The sequence below is a fragment of the Rhincodon typus genome, chromosome 15 (genome assembly GCF_021869965.1).
Source record: "Rhincodon typus isolate 14 chromosome 15, sRhiTyp1.1, whole genome shotgun sequence".
In the NCBI taxonomy this organism is placed as follows: Eukaryota; Metazoa; Chordata; class Chondrichthyes; order Orectolobiformes; family Rhincodontidae; genus Rhincodon; species Rhincodon typus.
The window spans coordinates 25,535,809-25,555,536 of NC_063346.1; the positions used below are offsets into that span (position 1 = coordinate 25,535,809).

A 19,728-nucleotide genomic window follows, 5' to 3' on the forward strand; every position below is an offset into this window, starting at 1 on the left:
AAAGACATTTTTCCCTCCCCACCCTTATCTGCTTTCCGGAGGGACCACTCTCTCCGTGACTCCCTTGTCCACTCCACACTCCCCTCCAGCCCCACCACACCCAGCACTTTTCGCTGCAACTGCAGGAAGTGCTACACCTGCCCCAATACCTCCCCCCTCACCCCCATCCCAGGCCCTAAGAAGACCTTCCACATCAAACAGATGTTCACCTGCACATCTGCTAATGTGGTATACTGCATCCGCTGTTCCCGTTGTGGCCTCCTCTACATCGGGGAAACCAAGCAGAGGCTTGGGGACCGCTTTGCAGAACACCTACACTCGGTTCGTGACAAACAACTGCACCTCCCAGTTGTGAACCATTTCAACTCCCCTGCCCACTCCTTGGACGACATGTCCATCCTGGGCCTCCAGCAGTGCCACAACAATGCTACCCGAAGGTTGCAGGAACAGCACCTCATATTTTGCTTGGGAACCCTGCAGCCCAATGGTATCAATGTGGACTTCACAAGCTTCAAAATCTCCCCTCCCTCGACCGCATCCCAAAACCAGCCCAGCTCGTTCCCACCTCCCTAACCTGTCCTTCCTCCCACCTATCCCCTCCTCCCACCTCAAGCCCCACCCCCATCTCCTATCTACTAGCCTCATCCCGCCTCCTTGACCAGTCCGTCCTCCCTGGACTGACCTATCCCCTCCCTAACTCCCCACCTACACTCACCTTTACTGGCTCCGCCCCCACCTCTTTGACCTGTCTGTCTCCTCTCCACCTATCTTCTCCTTTATCCATCTTCTATCTGCCTCCCCCTCTCTCCCTATTTATTTCAGAATCCCCTTCCCCTCTCCCATTCCTGAAGAAGGGTCTAGACCCGAAACGTCAGTTTTCCTGCTCTTCTGATACTGATTGGCCTGCTGTGTTCATCCAGCCCTACACCTTGTTATCTCAGAAGTATCAACAATGTGTTTTGTAAGTTGTACTTTTAAATTACCTCTGTTTTAATTCTGGTGCTATAGCCAATTACTTCTCAAGATGTGGGCACACACCTTCCTCTGCCTTTTTGCTCATTTTCAGGTATCTGAAAGCATTCTCTAACTTTCGTAAAATTGAAACATCGACGTGGATAAAAGTCCACTGACTTGAAACATAAGTTCTCTATCTCTCTTGCGTGCTGTCTGTCTGTCTGTCTGTCTGTCTGTCTCTCTCTCTCTCTCTCTCTCTCTCTATCTCTCTATCTCTCTCCACGCATACTACCCACACATGGGTATCCCTCATATTTCTGTTTATAGCTTTGATTGTTGTAATTTTATTTTGTCCTCTCTGTGCAGAAATATGCCTTGTCTGCGTTTGGCACCTCCTTTGGCTGAGTTCCAGATCTTAGTATGTGAGAATCTTAGTACGTGAAAATGTTTTGCTAGTTAATGCTACAGTGTGTGCATATTCTACAAGATGATGCTATAAACTCTATGATGTTTACCAGCCCATGCTGCAACCTGCCAAAGGTGATCATGACGAAGGAGACAATTACACACTACGTATCATCAGCGGATCAAGCCAACCAGATGCAGCTGAACCTTGTAAGTTCAAATTGGACGTAGACCACTTGTGATGCTGACATGATAATGGTGGCCAATTAGCACAATCAAAACAGAGCATTTGGACTGGTCATGGCTACCATGTCTTTTTCCCAGCTAGTCAGTATATTTTAAAGAATCTGTTATTGATGTAAGTATAGAATACAGAAAGGAGATCAGCTGATCAATGCTTTCCTTGATTCTGGTGAAAATAACAACTGGTGCAGATGACCCAAGTCCATGTGTTTCAGGTGGTTGGCACTGCCAGGAGATCATAACAGCAGAGAGACTTTAGACTGCAATGTTGCTGTTGTCAGCACATTTTGTAAATGGTAATGCAAGTTGGTCACAAACCAAAGGTACATCCTAATTCTGGACAATTTCCACCAGCAAGCAAACCAATTGGGAAACCAGGCAAGCAAACTGCAGCATTGATCATGAGAATTCAGCTCCGCTGATTAGGACACTGCAGCTGCATGCTAAAGAATTGGTTTCTAAAGCCTACTGAGTTTTCACAATTTGAGTGGCATATGATCTCAAGGAGGGAAGGGATAATGTTTAAAGTGGACTCAGAAAGCCTCACTGGAGGAGACAAATGGACTTTGGTGCATGGGCAAGAATTTGCTACAAACTATATCATATGGCAATGCCTCATCCAACAAGCCAAAATACTGACTCTGTACATAATACATAAACTAATGCTGAGGATACACAGCGGAAGTATGTTAAGAGGGACAGCTGAATCCTGGCTCTAAATCTGACCTAAATAAAAACTGAAAGAACTGCGGATGCTGTAAATCAGGAACAAAAACAAAGTTGCTGGAAAAGCTCAGCAGGTCTGGCAGCATTTGGGAAGGAAAAAACACAGTTAACATTTCGGGTGCGGTGACCCTTCCTCAGAACTCTAAATCTAACCTTACCCCTTCCCTCAGGGCTCACTCTTGTCTCTGCTCAGAGGTCTATGGCTTTGGGGTTGGCACGTTGAGGACAGACAAATCAGGCTGGGCCAATTTTATGCTTGTTTTGAGGAACTGTCAGTGATGGCCAGGTACATAAATAGATGTGTACTGGAAGCTACACATGTTAATACATAGATCCTGTTCTTTGCAGACAGAAATAATATCTATATGCACTGCATCTCTTTCAACTCAACAAAATTGGCCATAGCTATTCCCTGGTTCATTTCTCAGAGCAATGCACTCCCTTTGAAAGATAGTCACTTTAGACTACAATAGCTTTTGTTAAATCTTTTCTATCACACAAATTGTTGTGATTATTAGCTGATTACTTAAATTTTGTACGTTTTCTGTTTTTAATATTTTATTTATGTAATTCAATATCGTTAAGTTGGAATTAATTTGCTGTAGTTGATATAATAATCTTTGGCATGTCTGTAATTTGTGTGATCAGTTGATTGCAGTGTTAAGTGGTTCCTGGAAAATCATAAACATTGTTTGTGGGGTTTGCAGTCTGCTCACTTGATGCTATTGCATTATACCTATGCAAAAAAAAAATAATGCAGAAGTAACTCTTTTTGGTAACAAATAAAAGAGATGCAGAATTTACTTACCAGCCTCTAAGAATCATTACTGATTGACAAGCAGTGAGCTACAAGTATTCTACCCTCTAGAAATGAGGGATGACCATGGATCTGAAATTATTTTTCATCACTTTTTCTCCGATTTGTCTGAATTGTTTACTTGTATAGTTTAAATAAATTTTAATTTAAACAAAAGATATCACCCCAAATTGTTCTTTCTTTTTCATTGCAGTCAGTTACAATACCACATCCAAACCTGTAAAGTCTCAGTCACCACTCTATGACCTGGGGCATCTCATCATGCAACAAAGTTATATCTGTGCACTGATTGTCATGATGGTGAGTAAAGCCTGGTTCTTTCCGCTATTTTGACTGTGGCATTGCTGAGCTACCAATGTATGATAAAGTATACGATGCCTGAAGTTTAAAATCTAAAAGAGTCAAATTCCACTCTCCACCTCATTCCCCACTATGGAAAGCCACTTTTCATCTCTCCCCTCTCTTTACAATTTATCATCCATCATTCCAACGCCAACTGCCTAAATACAAAGAGATTGTACTCAATCTATCATTAGGGCTAAACAGTTTACTGCTGGTCATTGATAAGCAGGGCACTCCTGAAAATCCCAGGGTAGACTGTATTAATATGACATTCTGGCTGCGGAAACACTGGCATGTGTTTGCGTGGTCTCCTGCTTGCTTTGTTATGCAATTTTTAAGTTGGTGCTTGCCACATTACACTTATTTAGTTTAAGTAGAGGAAATGCAGGCTGGATTTTATGGGCCATCACAAACCCCACCACATCTGCCAAAAGGTTCAGGGTGGAGGAGGGAGATAGAGCTTGCCTCCGATCCCTGTGGTTGCCCCACAGCAATGGGAGCAGTGTTAATTGGGTTAAATTGATTCCTCTGCTCATAACCAGGGAGGAAGTCCTACTGTAGACCTAGCAGTGTCAGAGTGACACATTAGCTAACTGCTGGGACTACAGGAACTCCAACTGCACTAAGGAGCCTGGGTAAGTGAAAAGGCTGAAATCTTGGTGATGAGGGTAGAGGACTGGGTTCAAGCGGATGACAGATGGTTTAAAGTTGAGTGCATGACCTGGTGGGGAGGTTGCTTCCCATGTTCCCAGGCGACCCACAAAGCAGGTTCCTTCTCCATAACCCTTGCCCAACACCAACTCATGCAGCTAGAATTAAAGACTTCCTGCATGGTGAAGGCATTCCCCTTACAGACTGTAAAACGCCCGTGGTGGAGAGATAAGGACTGGAAGTGATCATTAATTAATGACCTGATTAGGCCTAAGGACAAGCATCTCGCCTGGGACTGCCACCAAACTCCATAAACCTGCAGACAGGCTTATGGCGTGTGAGACAGCGAAAGGCAGGACACCCACTGGATTTTATCAGCATTCCTGCTCATTCACTTTCCAAACCACCTGAGAGACCGTGAGATCCAACCTTATATATAAAGAAATTCTTTCATTTTTGAGCCTATTCTGAAAGTAGTTTGGAATTAAGACTCTTAGTTACATGTGTCATTTCTTTGTAATTTTAAAAGTCTTCTCTTCCTAGGTCTGGAGTATTACGTTCCACAGCTGGTTAACCTTTGTCCTTCTAATTTGGGCTTGCCTTATCTGGATTGTGCGAAGTCGGCGGCACCTGGCAATGCTGTGTTCTCCATTCATTCTGCTGTATGGGATCATGCTGTGCAGCTTGCAGTATATCTGGGGAATGGACCTGACAGAGGAGCTCCCAACCAAAATTGGGTTTATGGTTCTTACTCAGCTTGGTTTAGTCCGTATGGAGTATCACTGTCTACGCCTGGGTGTAGTGGTCAGTTTCAAATAAGTCTTAACACTGAAATAGTTTTTTTTAAAAAAAGAATTGCTGTGATGCGAATGTACATACGACAGTAACACTATCAATCTAAAATTGAAATCCCCTCGAGTCCCATTTGTCTCTGTCTCGGCATTTCCATGAAGATCCTTCAAAGCACCAATTACAGTTTAATTAGCAGCAGCAACACCGACTGCCTGGCCTTCCTCTGCTGTTAACCATCCCATTCCAAACACACCTTCACTGTTATAGAGTCATACAGCACGGAAACAGACCCTTCAGTCCAACCAGTCTATGCCAAACATAATCCCAAACTAAACTAGTCCCACCTGCCCTGCTTGTCACTGCCACCTAAACCCTATCTTCCCTTCACCCAACATTTTTCAATGCTCATCACTGGATGGTGATTGGGAGGAGGGCAATTTCTTTTCTTCCCTCCTAATTCAGCTTCACTGAAGATGATTGCAATGCATAGAGTCATACAGCACGGAAACAGGCCCTTCAGTTCAATCTGTCCATACAGACCAGAATCCCAAATTAAATTAGTCCCACTTGCCTGTGCTTGGTCCATATCCCTCCGAGCATTTCTTATTCATGTACTTATCTAAATGTCTTTTAAACGTTGTGATCATAACCGCAGCCACCACTTTTGGAAGTTCACTCCACACGTGAACTGCTCTCTGTGTAAAAACAACACTTGCCACTTATGTCTTTATTAATTCTTTCTCCTCTAACCTTTTAAAAAAAAAAAAAAAATGCCCCCTTGTCTTGAAATCCTCTACACTAGTGAAAAGACATCTGCCATTCACCTTATCTATACCCCTCATGATTTTATAAACCTCAATAAGGTCACCTCTCAACGTCCTACGCTCCGGTGAAAAATGTCCCAGTCTATCCAGCCTCTCCTTATAACGCAAACCCTCCGGCAATATCCTGGTAAATCTCTTCTAAACCCTCTCCAGCTTGATAATATACTTCCTACAACAGGGAGACCAGAACTGGACACAATAATCCAGAAGAGGCCTCACCAACGACCTGTACAACCTGTGCTTCAGCACAGACCAGGAATCAGTCCTGGACGCTGCTGAATTCCATGCTGTAATACCACACCCCATGATACATGTATTTCGTATGTGTATATTGGCAGCCTATGGGCTTATATTTTTTTTAACAAAAAGTAGAGCATTTGACACTTAAAAACCTGCTGGGTGATCTCTTTGAACTTTTCATTTGGAATTAAAAATGCAATATTTTTATACAAATACTTTGACTATCAAATGAGCAGAATTTGGACATAATCAGAAAATAGAAACTTTACTGTGATTTTGAAAGATGTGAACTCTTATTAGCTTGTACAAAAATATTTTTTCCTTGTCTACCCAATGAATGATCATCTTCTACTGTTGTAGCTGTGAAAACCAACTACTTATATTTTTTTTAATCACCAGCTTCTGTACACACTCACTTTCTGGCTCTTGTTGCGCCAATTTGTAAAAGAGAAATGCTTGAAGCAGAAAGATGTCCCACTGAAAGAAGTGACTGTGGTTGAGGCAGGTGAGTAACAAATATACTATCAACAAAAGCCTTTATACCCCACCATGTGGGTGTAATTCCTATTAGAATTATTTTGGTTAAATTAATCGGTCCATATTAACAAAGCTACTAACTTGAGTATTATGATCAACTGGTTAGTAAGGCAGGGTTAGAAAAGGTAATTTAAATTTACAGGGGACAGACTGTTTCAAAATCTGGTGCAGCCCTGCATGAAATACTAGGGGATGCCAATAAGTTATGTAAATAATCATTTGATTTCTATTAGCAGAAGCTTATGACTGATTTAATATCTTCTAATTACTTCAGCTGACCTAACAGATTCAGATAGATTTGTCCAGTCCTAGAGCCTGTCCTATTTTTCTAAATAACCTGTTTGGAGATGTTATTATGCACCTCTGGAGCAGGTGGGACTTGAACCTAGGCCTTTCAGTCCAGGGGTAGGAACTCTACCACTGCACCACAAGAGGGCACCTCAGCCCATGAGCCTGATTGAGAAAATTACTAGTTATGGCTAAATGAGACTGTTAGGCACCTGCTGTACCTAACTGTTGCTGTCAGAATTGAAAACGTTTTCACCTTCCGGAGCTTGCATAAGCATCAGTACATGGTCACAAACGATGAGAATTCTGCTCAACTGGCAAAAAGCAAAGGCCTCAGCCAAAACACAGCAGCCAACTAGCTGTTGTAATTTTTTAAAAAAGTGCAAGGCATAAACCTGGCAACACCAAGGAGAAGCCAATGTACATTGGATAATATGTGGAACAAGATTCAGACATTCTGGGGCTTGAAGCTAACAGATATCATGCAAATTCGAAACTGATTATTTGCAGCCTAGCTGTTTCCAACTTGCAAGTTCATCTTTTTTGATTAATCATGATCATCTTATCACTCAATGTGCTTTAATCTGTTCCCAAAAGATTAAAGACCCAAATCTGACACTTTACCTCAATGTGCTTGATCATTACTGACCACTGACATTTAAAACTGAGGCAAAACACGTGACCGAATGATTTTCAATTATTTCTATGTACATTTGTGAAAAAAATCATTAAAAGCAATTTTGGAGGTCAACAAAGCTATTAAAATAACAATTACGTACAGGGATTTATTTGTATGTGTATTAAATTTACAAGGATGGTATCTGGAGCGATGAGGAAAGATCAAAGGTGCTGCGGCTTTCTTTGGAAAGGAATAATGAGAGGGTTCAGCAAGATAGTTGTGGAGAGAAACTTGTGGGACAATCTGAAACTAGGGTTCATAAACACAACATATTTACTTCTACATCTAATAGAGAAATGAAAAATTTCTTTCCTAGTGTTTAGAATATAGAATTCATTTGTGATTGTGGCAAATAGCTTGAATACCCAAAAGGAAATTGGACAAGTCCATGATAGTAAAGGAAATAGAAAAGCAAGCTGCATGGCTGAGAGGAAGTAGTTGGAATGGAAGGGTATAAATATCAGCACAGATTAATTAGATTGAATGGTGTGTTTCTGTGCTCTCTAATCATGTTATTCGTTGGCACATGTTTCTAGACAGTAATCTTCTGAAGTAATTTTTTAATCTTCTGTGATCAGTGCTTTTTAAAACCTGTTTCCTAACAAGTTGAGCTCAAATCTAGCCACAGTCATTTTTTTTTCCTGTTTATTGTCATATTGAAGAAGAATCACGTTATCAAAAGGGCAGGTTTCTATTTCCTCTGTGATGAAAATCTGACTTCCTTCAAAGACTGAGATAAAACTCAAAAGTTCAGGAGGAGGTGATCAATTTTGCAGGCCGTCACTAACATTAGACAGTGTTATAGTTTCAACATCATCTTGACAACACTGCTTTTTTTTTAGTTTTAATTTTTCAGAAAATGTAGCTTGTGTCTCTTACTCAACTCCCCAATTTATTGACTTCGCAGTTTTATCTTTGGACCATGAAATTATGAACCTACCATAGGTCCATTGTAATCCTTCTCAGGGCTTGGTTCATGCTTCCTACTGTCTCAATGGCAAGTGATTTACAAAGTTCCAGAAGTACATCCTTTGTAAGTGGTAAATCGAGCAAAGAATTCAACCATGAGGATTAGAATTGAGAGCATACCATCCCAAGCCAAAGGAAAATTGAAATTAAATTTCTGAACCTTTGGAATTATCTCCCTCAGCTGTAGTTATGTGGCTGTTAAATATCTTCAAGCTTTGAGACAGGTAAATGTTTGGAAGTTGAGGGATTCAGGGCATTGTGCAGCAACAAACATCGGCTGTGATCGTGTTGAATGGTACAGCAACTGTAAGGATTGAAAGATTCACTTCTGCTCCTATCTTTTATATTCCTACCTGCTTTCAGTTCAACCCAGCTGTACAAATGTTTGAATTCTGCAATGTTTGAATTCTGCAATGTTCACATTTTCCACTTTTACTCTTTTTACATTGCAGGTCGACAGAAGAATGAAGTATTGAAAACACTTGGAGAGCTAATAATGAGTTTTCATGCAAAGTACTGGATTTACGTTTGTGCAGGGATGTTCTTCGTTGTCAGTTTTACTGGAAGAATAGTTGTGTATAAAATAGTTTATATGTTCCTGTTCCTACTTTGCCTCTCATTCTACCAGGTGAGATTACAATAGTCAAATCCTAGTCAATAGTAACAACAGTAACTCAGCAGTAATTGCCAAATGGGAGATAGTTAAGAAAATATATGGCTATGTAATACATGTAAAATCCAAAATACTTGTGTGGCATAATACATACAAACAAAGCTTGTGGAGCAACTTGATATGCTTGACTGTAACTTGAATTGGTCCATGTGTAGGACAGCATGAAGTGAGATTACTCTCCTATCTTTTAATTTGAAAGTACATGCTGCTTTAAAAATGTTCTATAAAGGAACTGTTGAATCTGTGCCTTTGCTAATGTCTTATTTTTCCTATTCATTTTATAGGTCTGTTACTTTATATGGCGTAAACTGCTGAAGGTATTCTGGTGGTTGGTCGTTGCATATACAATGCTGGTCCTCATTTCAGTTTACACTTTCCAGTTTGCTGAATTCCCACAGTACTGGAAAAATTTTACCGGATTAACAGATGAACAGTATGTGTATTTTTAATTCTGACAAATGCAGTTGTTTTACTTACCTTGGAACAGTAGATATCTGTCAAAAATCAAATCTTGAATAATAAATATTGAAATATTTGCAGAGATGATTTAGTGTACAATATGCTAATTACGTGTATGCACAGAAAAAGAGAAACTCTTAAGATTTTAAGATTTTTTTCAAATATGTTTGTGGTTCATGCCATGTGTTATGTCAGGGAAACTTAGTAATGGTTAAAATAATTCTTTGTTGCACATGGCCAACTAATAACTATTTATTTTGGAGGCAAGAGGGAGTAGTAAGTGAGGTTTCTTTCTGGGCAATATGATCATAATATCTAACAGTGTAATGATGACACTCAGTCCATCTTTTGTGGCAAACTCGGTGAATGTACTATAATAGGCAGATCCAGAGTTCTCCAAAGAGTTTGAAAAACCAACTGATTTTATCATTTGCTGAAGATATCAGATTATTCCCATCAACACCAGAGAGCCCTGCCAGTCAATTTATCAAGAGATTGGTGGCCATGGCTGAATGAACATTGAGGAGCACTCTAGCAATTGAGGCTGGGTAGCTACAGGATTTTAGCTGGTTAACTTCCTGTAAGACTCACTAGGAACTCCTGGAGCCCCAAGTCTGCCAACTTTCGACATGGGTAAGTGGGTATGTTGTTGTGGAGGGCATATGACAGGCAAATGGTTCCCATCCATGTCAGACTCCAAGATATCCAAAAAAAGAATATCCTCATTATTTAGTTTCTTATTTGTAAACTTAACAGTTGAATATTGTTCTTTCATATTGCAGGTTAGCTGACATGGGATTGGAGCAGTTCAGTGTCAGTGAGCTCTTTTCCAGCATTCTGATCCCTGCCTTTTTCCTGTTGGCCTGTATTCTACAACTGCATTACTTCCACCGTCGTTTCATGCAGATTACTGATCTGGAACATGTTCCCATAAAGGACAAAGGGCCACTGCACCGGTAAGACTCCTACATACCCAGGATAGATGCAAGTTTAATGATACAAATATGTTTAATGAAATCATTCGGACATCTATTTTGATGTGACATACATAGAACCTCTTCAAATATTTTTACATTTTTCTTGATTCTTCCAATGATGTACCAAAGAACAGAGCTTGCAAAGCTCCTGGAATTTTGATGTAATTGGGTTTACACAGTTATCTTAGTGAATCATGAAACTGTTTAAGACAACAGTGGAATTTTTCTCTGGCCTTACTCTACATGCATATTGTAATGTAAGGATGCATGGATCATGAGAGTTTGACATTCCCTCATGGTCCCAAGCTTCCCATATTCCAAACAGATTTACTAATTATTACACCAGAGATGGTGAGTCCTTGCCACAGATTTTTTTTTAACATGTATAACATATTCACATTTGAATTATAGAGCAGTCTGGGACTAAGAAACATTGGAAAACTCAAAATTAACTTCTCCCCCAGCTGCTTGACTAAGTACACTGCAAAACTATGTCATGGAACCTGCATATATGCTGAATTCTTGTTGTGCAAATTTTAACTGTGTGTTCCAATTAGAAGAACTATCAGCAGCAAAGATAATTGCTTGTCATTTACCAGCATTTAATATCAGAAAATGTTCACAATCAAAAATATTAATCACAATTGTGACTTTTAAAAACTTAAACACATAATATTTTTATTATGAGACACCTTTACTCCTGTTGTGACATAACTGTCAGTGTCGTGGTCTTCACAATTTTGCTAGTTTAGAGCTAAAACATAATATGTACTATCTGCTCAGCTGACCTTAGGCACCCCTCAACATGACCCCTCAGCACAGCCCAACACCAATGCCATTTCTTATGTAGTCTCCTATTTAAGACTGAGCTAAGAATTTCTTTTCTTTCAAAGGGTCATTTGGTCTTTGGAATTCCTTTCATCAGACAACAGTGGTACTTGAGTTATTGAAGGCTGAGTTGGAAAGATTTTTGATTAGCAACAGTCAAAATAGACAGGAGCAAAACAGAAAAGTAGAATTGAGCCATAGTCAAATCAGTCATGATCTTATTGAATAGCAGAGCAGGCTTCAGGGCCTGAATCATGCAATCTTGCTCCTGATTCATCTGTTTGTCTGGCAATCAGGGTGACCAAGAATCCCACGTTATACAGGACAGACTGGCAGTTGAGGTGGCTGTCTGCTTTCCTAGGTTGTTTTTCTGTTGAGACAGGCATTATGCTGGATTTTAGATCTTTGATTGTTGTGCCTGTGCAATGTACACCTGCACATGTGAACTGTGCTCTGGACCCAGTTCTCCCTCAGTGTTCAAGTTTGAGTTTTTTATTTAAACAGATCAGAGAGTTGTGAAACTTGTGGGTTGTGGTGTCAGAGGACATAATTAAGGGCCAACCTCAGTGCTGGCCATTGATTCCCAATTTTCTCTGAAAGATATAATTTTACTTTGCACCGTCCCATACATACTCATTCATTGCCCCAATAATGCCAGTCAGACTTCCTCATCCCCCTCCTGCCACCCATGGCTGAGTGACGGCCTGATCTTGATGAATGGTCAGACAGCAGGTTTTAAATGACTCCCATCAGAATCAAAAATGTACAGTTCCACCTTGGATAAATAAATTTGGTGCATGTAGTGATTGGAGCCAGGTGGGTCTAATATGCTACAAGGTCCTTGATTGGGGTTGTTAAGCTGGGCCAATCAGAAGGCCCTGGCTGACCAATATTAACAGGACTTAACATCTCCTCAGTCCAGGGGAATGACTCCAAGCCAGTTTACTGTGCACAAGTAAATAAAGGGTGACTTGGTGACGGGATACCAGCCTCTATGCAGTTATTTCAGTTGTAACGGCAGAAAGCAGTATGTACTGAAGAACATTCGCTACCATCAATCATGTTGGAGTTGGGGTAAGCATTTCTGACATCATGTCTTTATTTGGGAAGCTTGACTCATTTGATCCTCATTTGATTGAAGAATGGGCATACTTTGTGGAAAGAATGTGATATTTTTTCCAAGAAAATGATATTGGGGCAGATGAAAAGCAATAAGTAATTCTTCTGACTGTTTGCGGACCTGCAGCATTTTTAGTTATAAGGGGCTTAACTTTCTCAGAGGCACCAAACACCAAAACCTTCCAAGAGTCGACGGAGTTGGTTAAGGCATATTTCAACTCCAAACCACCTCTAATTCTGAGATGCTATCAATTTTATTCACCCACTAGAGAAACGGGGATATCTATATCGGGATTTTTGATGAGGCTACAATGTCTGGCAGACACATGTGATTTTGGTTAACCCTGAAAGAGATGCTGAGAAACTGTTCAGTGTAATGTGGGATTAGTGATGTAACCATGCAGAATTACCCACTTGCTGAAGCCTAACTGGACTTCAAACAGGCACTGCAGCTGGCCTTGTCATTAGAAAATGTGGCAAGTGGAGCATGGGAACTACAGGACATCCCAATGGAAGTGGACACCCTCACCTGTCCAACTGAACTTGGGGAACACTGTTTGAGTGTAGGCAATTGCAGAGCCTCACACAGGGCATATCCTAAGCAGAGGGACCCTAGGCCAACCCACAGCAGAACCCCGCAACCTCGGCCAAGTGGCTAAACAGTTCATCAGGATCTGAGACGGCGAGCCATTGTAGTTGCTGCCAGTATGTGGACTCGAGACAGGAAAGGGGGTCCTACAAGGCCTGGTCTGAGTAAGAAAACTCATAGGCCGGTACCCAGGAGAGTGCACACCCTGGACAGTTTCCCTACACATGGGTTAGAACAATTAAATTCCTCAGTGATGTCCAAACTGGAGCCAATTAAAATTAATATTCGGTTAAATGGTCACCCAGTTGCCATGGAGGTGCAGCTGTATCTGTTGTTGCAGAATCTGTCTTCAACAAGATTCACTCGGGGCTCCAACCCTTTCATTTGTGCAAGACCTCAGCCAGACTGAGAACATACACTGGGGAATCATTGCAAATTAAGGGTATGACTTCGGTTCCGGTCTCCTAAGAGAAGCAATTGGTGCAGTTACCACTGATGGTAATAGGAGGCTCAGGCCCAAGCCTATTGGGGCAGAATTGTTTGAGAAAGATTTACCTTGATTGGCTCAACATTTTTCAATTGGAAAATTGCTGCCTCAGTGCAGTCCTAGTGGAATATCCAGGAGCTTTTCAAGAAGGGCTTGGGACTATCAAAGGGCTAAAGTCACTTCACATGTTGATCAGGAAGCAATTCCACAATTTTGCAAAGCCTGCCCAGTGCCATTTGCCTTGCGGGCAAAAGTAGAGACAGAAATCAAAAGGATGATGAAGAGCGAAGAAATCATCAAACCAGTGCAGTTTGCAGAATGTGCAGCACCGGTTGTACTGATTGTGAAACAGACACCTCAGTTCAGCTTTGAGGGGATTTTAAGCAAATAGTAAACCACTTCTCAAGCTGGATAAATACCCAATCGCTCGCATTGAGGACTTGTACACAAAGTTGGTGGCGGGGGCGGATGTCCTTTACAAAGCTGGACATGAGCCGTGCCTATCTGCAATTGCGACTGGGTGAGGGGTCCCAGAAATATGCTACAATTAATACTCATAAGGTTTTATAGCAATATACAAGACTGTCATTTGGGGTGTCATCAGCCTGTGCCCTTTGCCAGTGGACAATGGAGAACATTTTACTAGGGCTATCCCCGGTTGCCATTTTTCTGGATGACGTGCTAATAACAGGGAAGGCCAATAAAGAGCACATGGAGAACTTGGACATAGTTGCTTATACATTTCTCCCAGGCAGGCGTATGCCTTAAATGGGAAAAATGTGTGATCCAGACCCCCCAAGTGACCTACTTAAGTTACAGAGTCAACAAAACCGGGTTACACCAATTGGAAGATACAGTGAGGTTGATCAAAGGAGCCCTGGCTCCCACATCTGTACTGGAGCTTAGGTCGTTCCCTGGGTTGGTGAAAACTTGGAGAAAATTCATATTTAACCTGACCTCCATCTTGGCACCCTTACACATGCTATTAAAAAATAGTCGCAAAGCCAAGAAGCAGCCTATAGGGAACTAATAAAGCTGCTATTGTCATCTCAGGTGTTGGCACACGACGATCCGAAGCAAGAAGTAGTGCTGACATGTGATACCTCGCTGCATGATATCAGAGTAGTGTTGGCTCACTGGTGGCCCAACGGAGAGGAACACCCGTTAGCGTATCCTTCCTGGACTTTGGCTGATGCTGAATGCAAATATGCCCTGATAGAGAAGGAGGGTTTGGCGGTCATCTTTGGTGCGAGGAAGTTCCACCACTACCTTTATGGACAGGAATTTGTCATAGTAACAGGTCACAAACCCCTGCTTGGGCTACTGAAGGAAGACAAGGCAGTGCCACCCATAGCTTCTGGTAGGATTCAGCATTGGGCCCTTATTCTCAACATGTACAAGTTAGAACACCCTCCAGGAAGCCAAGTGACTAATGTGGACACCTTGAACCACCTTCTACTGGCAGATACTCCACTGGTGGTGTCTTCCCCTGGAAGAGTCCATTCTGGTTTTAAACTTTCTGGATGCCTCTCTGGTCACTGTGGGCACAAAAATATCCTGTCCTAGTGAAACTGAAACAGCCAGTGGTAATGAGGGGAACAGAAGGACCATCACAAACAGGATTGAAACCTTTCTGGACTCGGTGAGACCAGATCACCGTAGAGGACGGCATATTATTGAGGGGAGTAAGAGTGATTGTCCCAAGTAAAGGTCACCACCAGATACTGGCTGAACTCCAGGGGTTTCCAAGATGAAGGTGCTAGCAAGAAGCTATGTCTGTGGCCAGGGTTGGATGCCAACATAGCTGCATTAGTGGGGCAGTGCCCAAGTGCCCAGGACAAAAATTGTCACCAGCGGCAGCCCCACGTTTGTGGGAATGGTTGGGTAAACCCTGGACTTGGTTGCATGTTGACTATGCCGGTCCTTTCATAGGCTCAATGTTCCTGGTCATTGTGGACGCCCATTCAAAGTGATTGGACGTGTATAAAATTTGTTCAGCAAACTCGGATGACAATTGAGAAGCTGCGAGCATCATTCGCAATATACAGACTCCCAGGAATATTAGTCATGGACAATGGGACGTCATTTACCAGCGGGGAATTTAAGTATTTCCTGAAGTCGAATAGCATTCAGCACATAAGGACAGCTCCATGCCAACCATCATCCAATGATGTGGTGGACAGAGCAGTCCGGATGTTGAAGGCAGGTTCACTTGATACCAAACCATCCCAGTTCCTGTTTGACTATCAGACCACCCCCTCACAAAACTACAGGGGTAGCTCCAGCAGAGTTGTTGATGGGGACAAAACTCCACACCAGGTTAAACCTGATATTTCCAGACCGGGGTAGGGGGTGGATGGCAGCAGGAATGCCAATGCTGGCCACGCTCCCTCTGAGTGAGAGACAATTCAGGGGATGACGTTTGGTGCTGGAACCGTGCAGATGGGTACAAGGCGAGGTTGATGTGAGATCAAGTCCCGGGACTTACAAAGCACAGGTAGGTGAGGTGGTCCTGAACAAACATGTGGATCACCTGAAAGCTGTTAATTCACAAATGGGGCAGGAGCAAAACATATACCTGGCCCTTCAGAACAGCCAGAAGACCTGTCAGAAACCATAGGTTCTCTCCCTCCATCCAGTGTCGAGGAAACTTTGGAGTTTGAGATGGATGCAGCCGTGATACCATTACCACCGGAAGAGGAGGAAATTCTCCCGAGATGCTCCAGATGCAAGAGACGGGCTACAATCCGGTACACGCTGTTCATGTCAGACTCCGAATCAGAGGAACTGGACCTGGGGAAAAACATTGCAGGAAAAGCTACAAGAGAAAGACCAGGCCTCCCCAGACTTGGAGTGGGAAGGATTAGGTGATTGGAGCTAGATGGACGTAGTTGACTATGAGATCCTTGATTGGGGTTGTTAACCTGGGCCAGTCAGAGAGCCCTGGCTGACCAATATTAACAGGGGATTTAGAATCTCATCAGTCCAGGGGACTGACTCCGAACTGGTTGACAACACAGTGTACTGTGCACAAATAAACAAAGGGTAACTTGGTGAGGGATAATGGCCTCTGTGCAGTTATTTCTGTGGCTTATAATTGTCCTCCTGCATGGTTCCTACTGGAAAGATTGGCTTGAAGTTCTTTCACATGATTGCACCATCAAGGAAATGGTTGGCATTTTCATAAGTAGGTTAGCCATATGTGTAGTCAGGTTACACTCTGCACATCAGTTTTCTGGATGTTTGGCGAAGATTTTTAAAAAGGTAGAGTTTGGAACTTGAGTGTAAGAGTTTAGAAGGATGAGGGAGGATCTGATAGACTTTTATACATTTCAAACAGGGCTGGAGAGACTAAATGCAAGGAGAATGTTTCCCCTTGTTGAAAAGCCAAGGGCGATAGGTCACAGACTCAGGATAGGACTGAGATGAGAAACGGTTTCTTCACGCAGAGGGTGACCAGCCTGTGGAATTCTTCATCACAGATCGCTGTGGAGGCCAAGTCACTGAATATAATCAAGAAAGAGACAGATAAATTTTTAGATTTTAAAGTCATGAAGGGACTGGGGAGAAAATGGAAATATGGTGTTGAGATAGAGGATCAGCCATCATCATATTGAATGACAGAGCTGAATGACCTAGTTTCCTGTACCTAGGTTTTTGTGTAACAAGGGCATTACTTGTGTCAATCCAGATCATTTGGAAAGCTCAGTTCCATTCAAACTTAAGTCCTTCTGTTCATATATAATTGAAGCTTGGATCATTCATCAAATTCCATTGTTTAATGATATTAATGTAAGTATTTTGATTTTAATTTAATGTTTGCTTACTTTCTATTAACAGGCTGAAAGAAAGTTTAGCAGAGCCCTCTCAGGAGTAAGTGTAATTACCTTATTTACATATCAATTTTGGCATGTTCTTTCTTTCATTGCTGTGTTTTAACTTTAACAAATATTATTTCTCTGCCCTTGTATATCAGCACTGTGGGAACGTGTCTGCTTTTTCTCCCACTGTTTTTTCAACATTCATGGGTTAAACAAATGCTGAGAGTTGATAATCGAAACTTGATTCTTCCCCTGCCCCCTCTCCTAAGCCTCAGCTTGCAATGACATTGACTTTGCAATGTGACTTGCAGAAAAGGCCAAATCTGTATCTCAGTCCAACCCTAGCTGCACCACTGTCACAAACCCCACTTTCCAGTTAGTAAATGTAATAGTTGATGCATTGACTTTCAGAGTTGGCTGTCTGGATAGAAACACAACTTTAACATGAATATCTTATTTCTGCGTTATAAATTCTTCCAAAGAATCCTACCTCTCAGCAGCCAATTCAAGAAAGCCTTAGAAATAGAATGTTACGTTGTTCCTCTATCCACAGATGCTGCCAGACCTGCTGAGTTTCTCTAGCATTTTCTGCTGCGTGTTTCAGATTTCCAGCATCTGCTATCTTTTGCTTTTATTAGAAGCAGAACATCTGGAACCTTGTGAAGTCATTTCAGCTGCGTCTGGTCAACCATGATCAAATGGAGGAGCAGGCTTGAAGGACTGAATGGCCTAATTGAGTTCTATCTTTTATATTTGCGGATGTCGATCCTTTCTAAAATAGCTGCAGTAGTACTGGCATGCAGTATAACCTTGATATATTTATCACTAATAAAATAATTTCATTGAATGCCTTCACAGGATGTGTTCTGTGGTTGTATATTATCAAAGTGTTATCAGTTCAGGTGCATACTGTTCCTTGTTATCTGTAGTAACCAGGTAAAGTAACAGTAACAAGCCACAAAGGATATGTGCTATTAACCTTATCAGTCAATGCTCTTATAAATGTAGAGAATGGATTTTATTCATTTGAATAGGTCCTTCCCTAAGACAGGGTACAATCTTTTACATTATTGTAAAAGGGCTAGTTTTATTAGAGTATTGAGCAATTCCAGTAACACAAAGGTTAGCATTAACACATTGACTGTCATTGCACATGATAGGAAATGAGCAGCTCTCCTTTGTGCTGAGTCAACCAATAACATTCATTATCTAGGTATACATGTAAAGAATAGCATCCTCGGCGTGAAATACTGAGAAGCCTCCGGTCCCCATGAGGGAGACTCCTTTGAAGATGTCTGAGACAGAAAGTTAGAAAGAAAATCTTGGAGGAATAAACAGTTTCTGGTGCACCAGAATTCTTTTCATTTTCTTAGTGCCAAATTTCCCTTCATTCCTGATGACTTTACTATGGAGCAGTTTTCTGGGGCACTGGTATTCCTTAAATATTTATGCATGATCCCTGATAATATCTGGCTATTCAACTGTGGTGAGCACTGCCTAGCCCTCTCCTGTCCGCACCCAACCTCGACAGTTCAATATTTCCAGCAGAACTGTACATACGGTTTATATGTAATAGTTCCACCTGACTTTTCCTCTGCACAATTCAGAGCACTGGTCAAATTCCACTGAGCAGCTTGAGATCAGTTGTTGCAGATATGGGGCAAATTCAGTACTCTCCTTGTGTGTACGATGTAACTTCTCATTGTGTGAACCTAAAGAGCCGGTAGGGAAGCTTAGACTTTCTTCTCTCTGAGCCCAGATAAATGATGACCTGCTTCTTCCTCAGAAATAGAATAAAATGGTAGTAAGGCTCAGTGGAACATTCACATAAAATGGAATAATGTTTGATATTCAGTAAAATGTGGTTTAACAAAGTGATGACACCATCTCTGAAGTGATATTAAAATTAACCAAGGCACTTGATTCAACAATTTTTTAAAAAGCAGATTTTGCCGAACCTATGCGGTTAGACGTATAGTGCTTCTTTCCTCTTAATGTTAGTTGTATCTGTTTGATACATATTGCAGTAATATCGATGCACACAGTAAAATGAAGCAGAATAATTGCATGATGTAAATAATAGAAATACTGAGAACTGAGTTGCTTTCAACTGGTAGCATTTAAGGTCAACCATTCCCATACGTTGAATAATTGAAGAAAGGGAGCATGTAAAATAAGACCATAAGACAAAGGAGCAGAAATTAGGCCATTCAGCCCACCGAGTCTGCTCCGCCATTCAATCATGGCTGATACGTTCCTCAACTCCATCCTTCTGCTTTCTCCCCGTAACCCTTGATCTCCTTGATAA

At 41.7% G+C, this 19,728-nt stretch overlaps 1 protein-coding gene across 3 annotated transcripts in view; it reads left to right on the top strand.

Annotated features, from left to right (window-relative positions):
- The window catches only part of piezo1 (piezo-type mechanosensitive ion channel component 1), a 322,059-nt gene that overhangs the window by 205,389 nt on the left and 96,942 nt on the right, over positions 1 to 19,728 (top strand). For all 3 annotated transcript variants that reach the window (XM_048605766.1, XM_048605768.1, XM_048605767.1), the window contains exons 10-17: positions 1,473 to 1,569; positions 3,339 to 3,445; positions 4,682 to 4,942; positions 6,394 to 6,499; positions 8,920 to 9,095; positions 9,425 to 9,573; positions 10,382 to 10,555; positions 17,440 to 17,472. In XM_048605766.1, the coding sequence (XP_048461723.1) occupies positions 1,473 to 1,569; positions 3,339 to 3,445; positions 4,682 to 4,942; positions 6,394 to 6,499; positions 8,920 to 9,095; positions 9,425 to 9,573; positions 10,382 to 10,555; positions 17,440 to 17,472 (1,103 nt within the window). The remainder of the gene's footprint in view (positions 1 to 1,472; positions 1,570 to 3,338; positions 3,446 to 4,681; positions 4,943 to 6,393; positions 6,500 to 8,919; positions 9,096 to 9,424; positions 9,574 to 10,381; positions 10,556 to 17,439; positions 17,473 to 19,728) is intronic.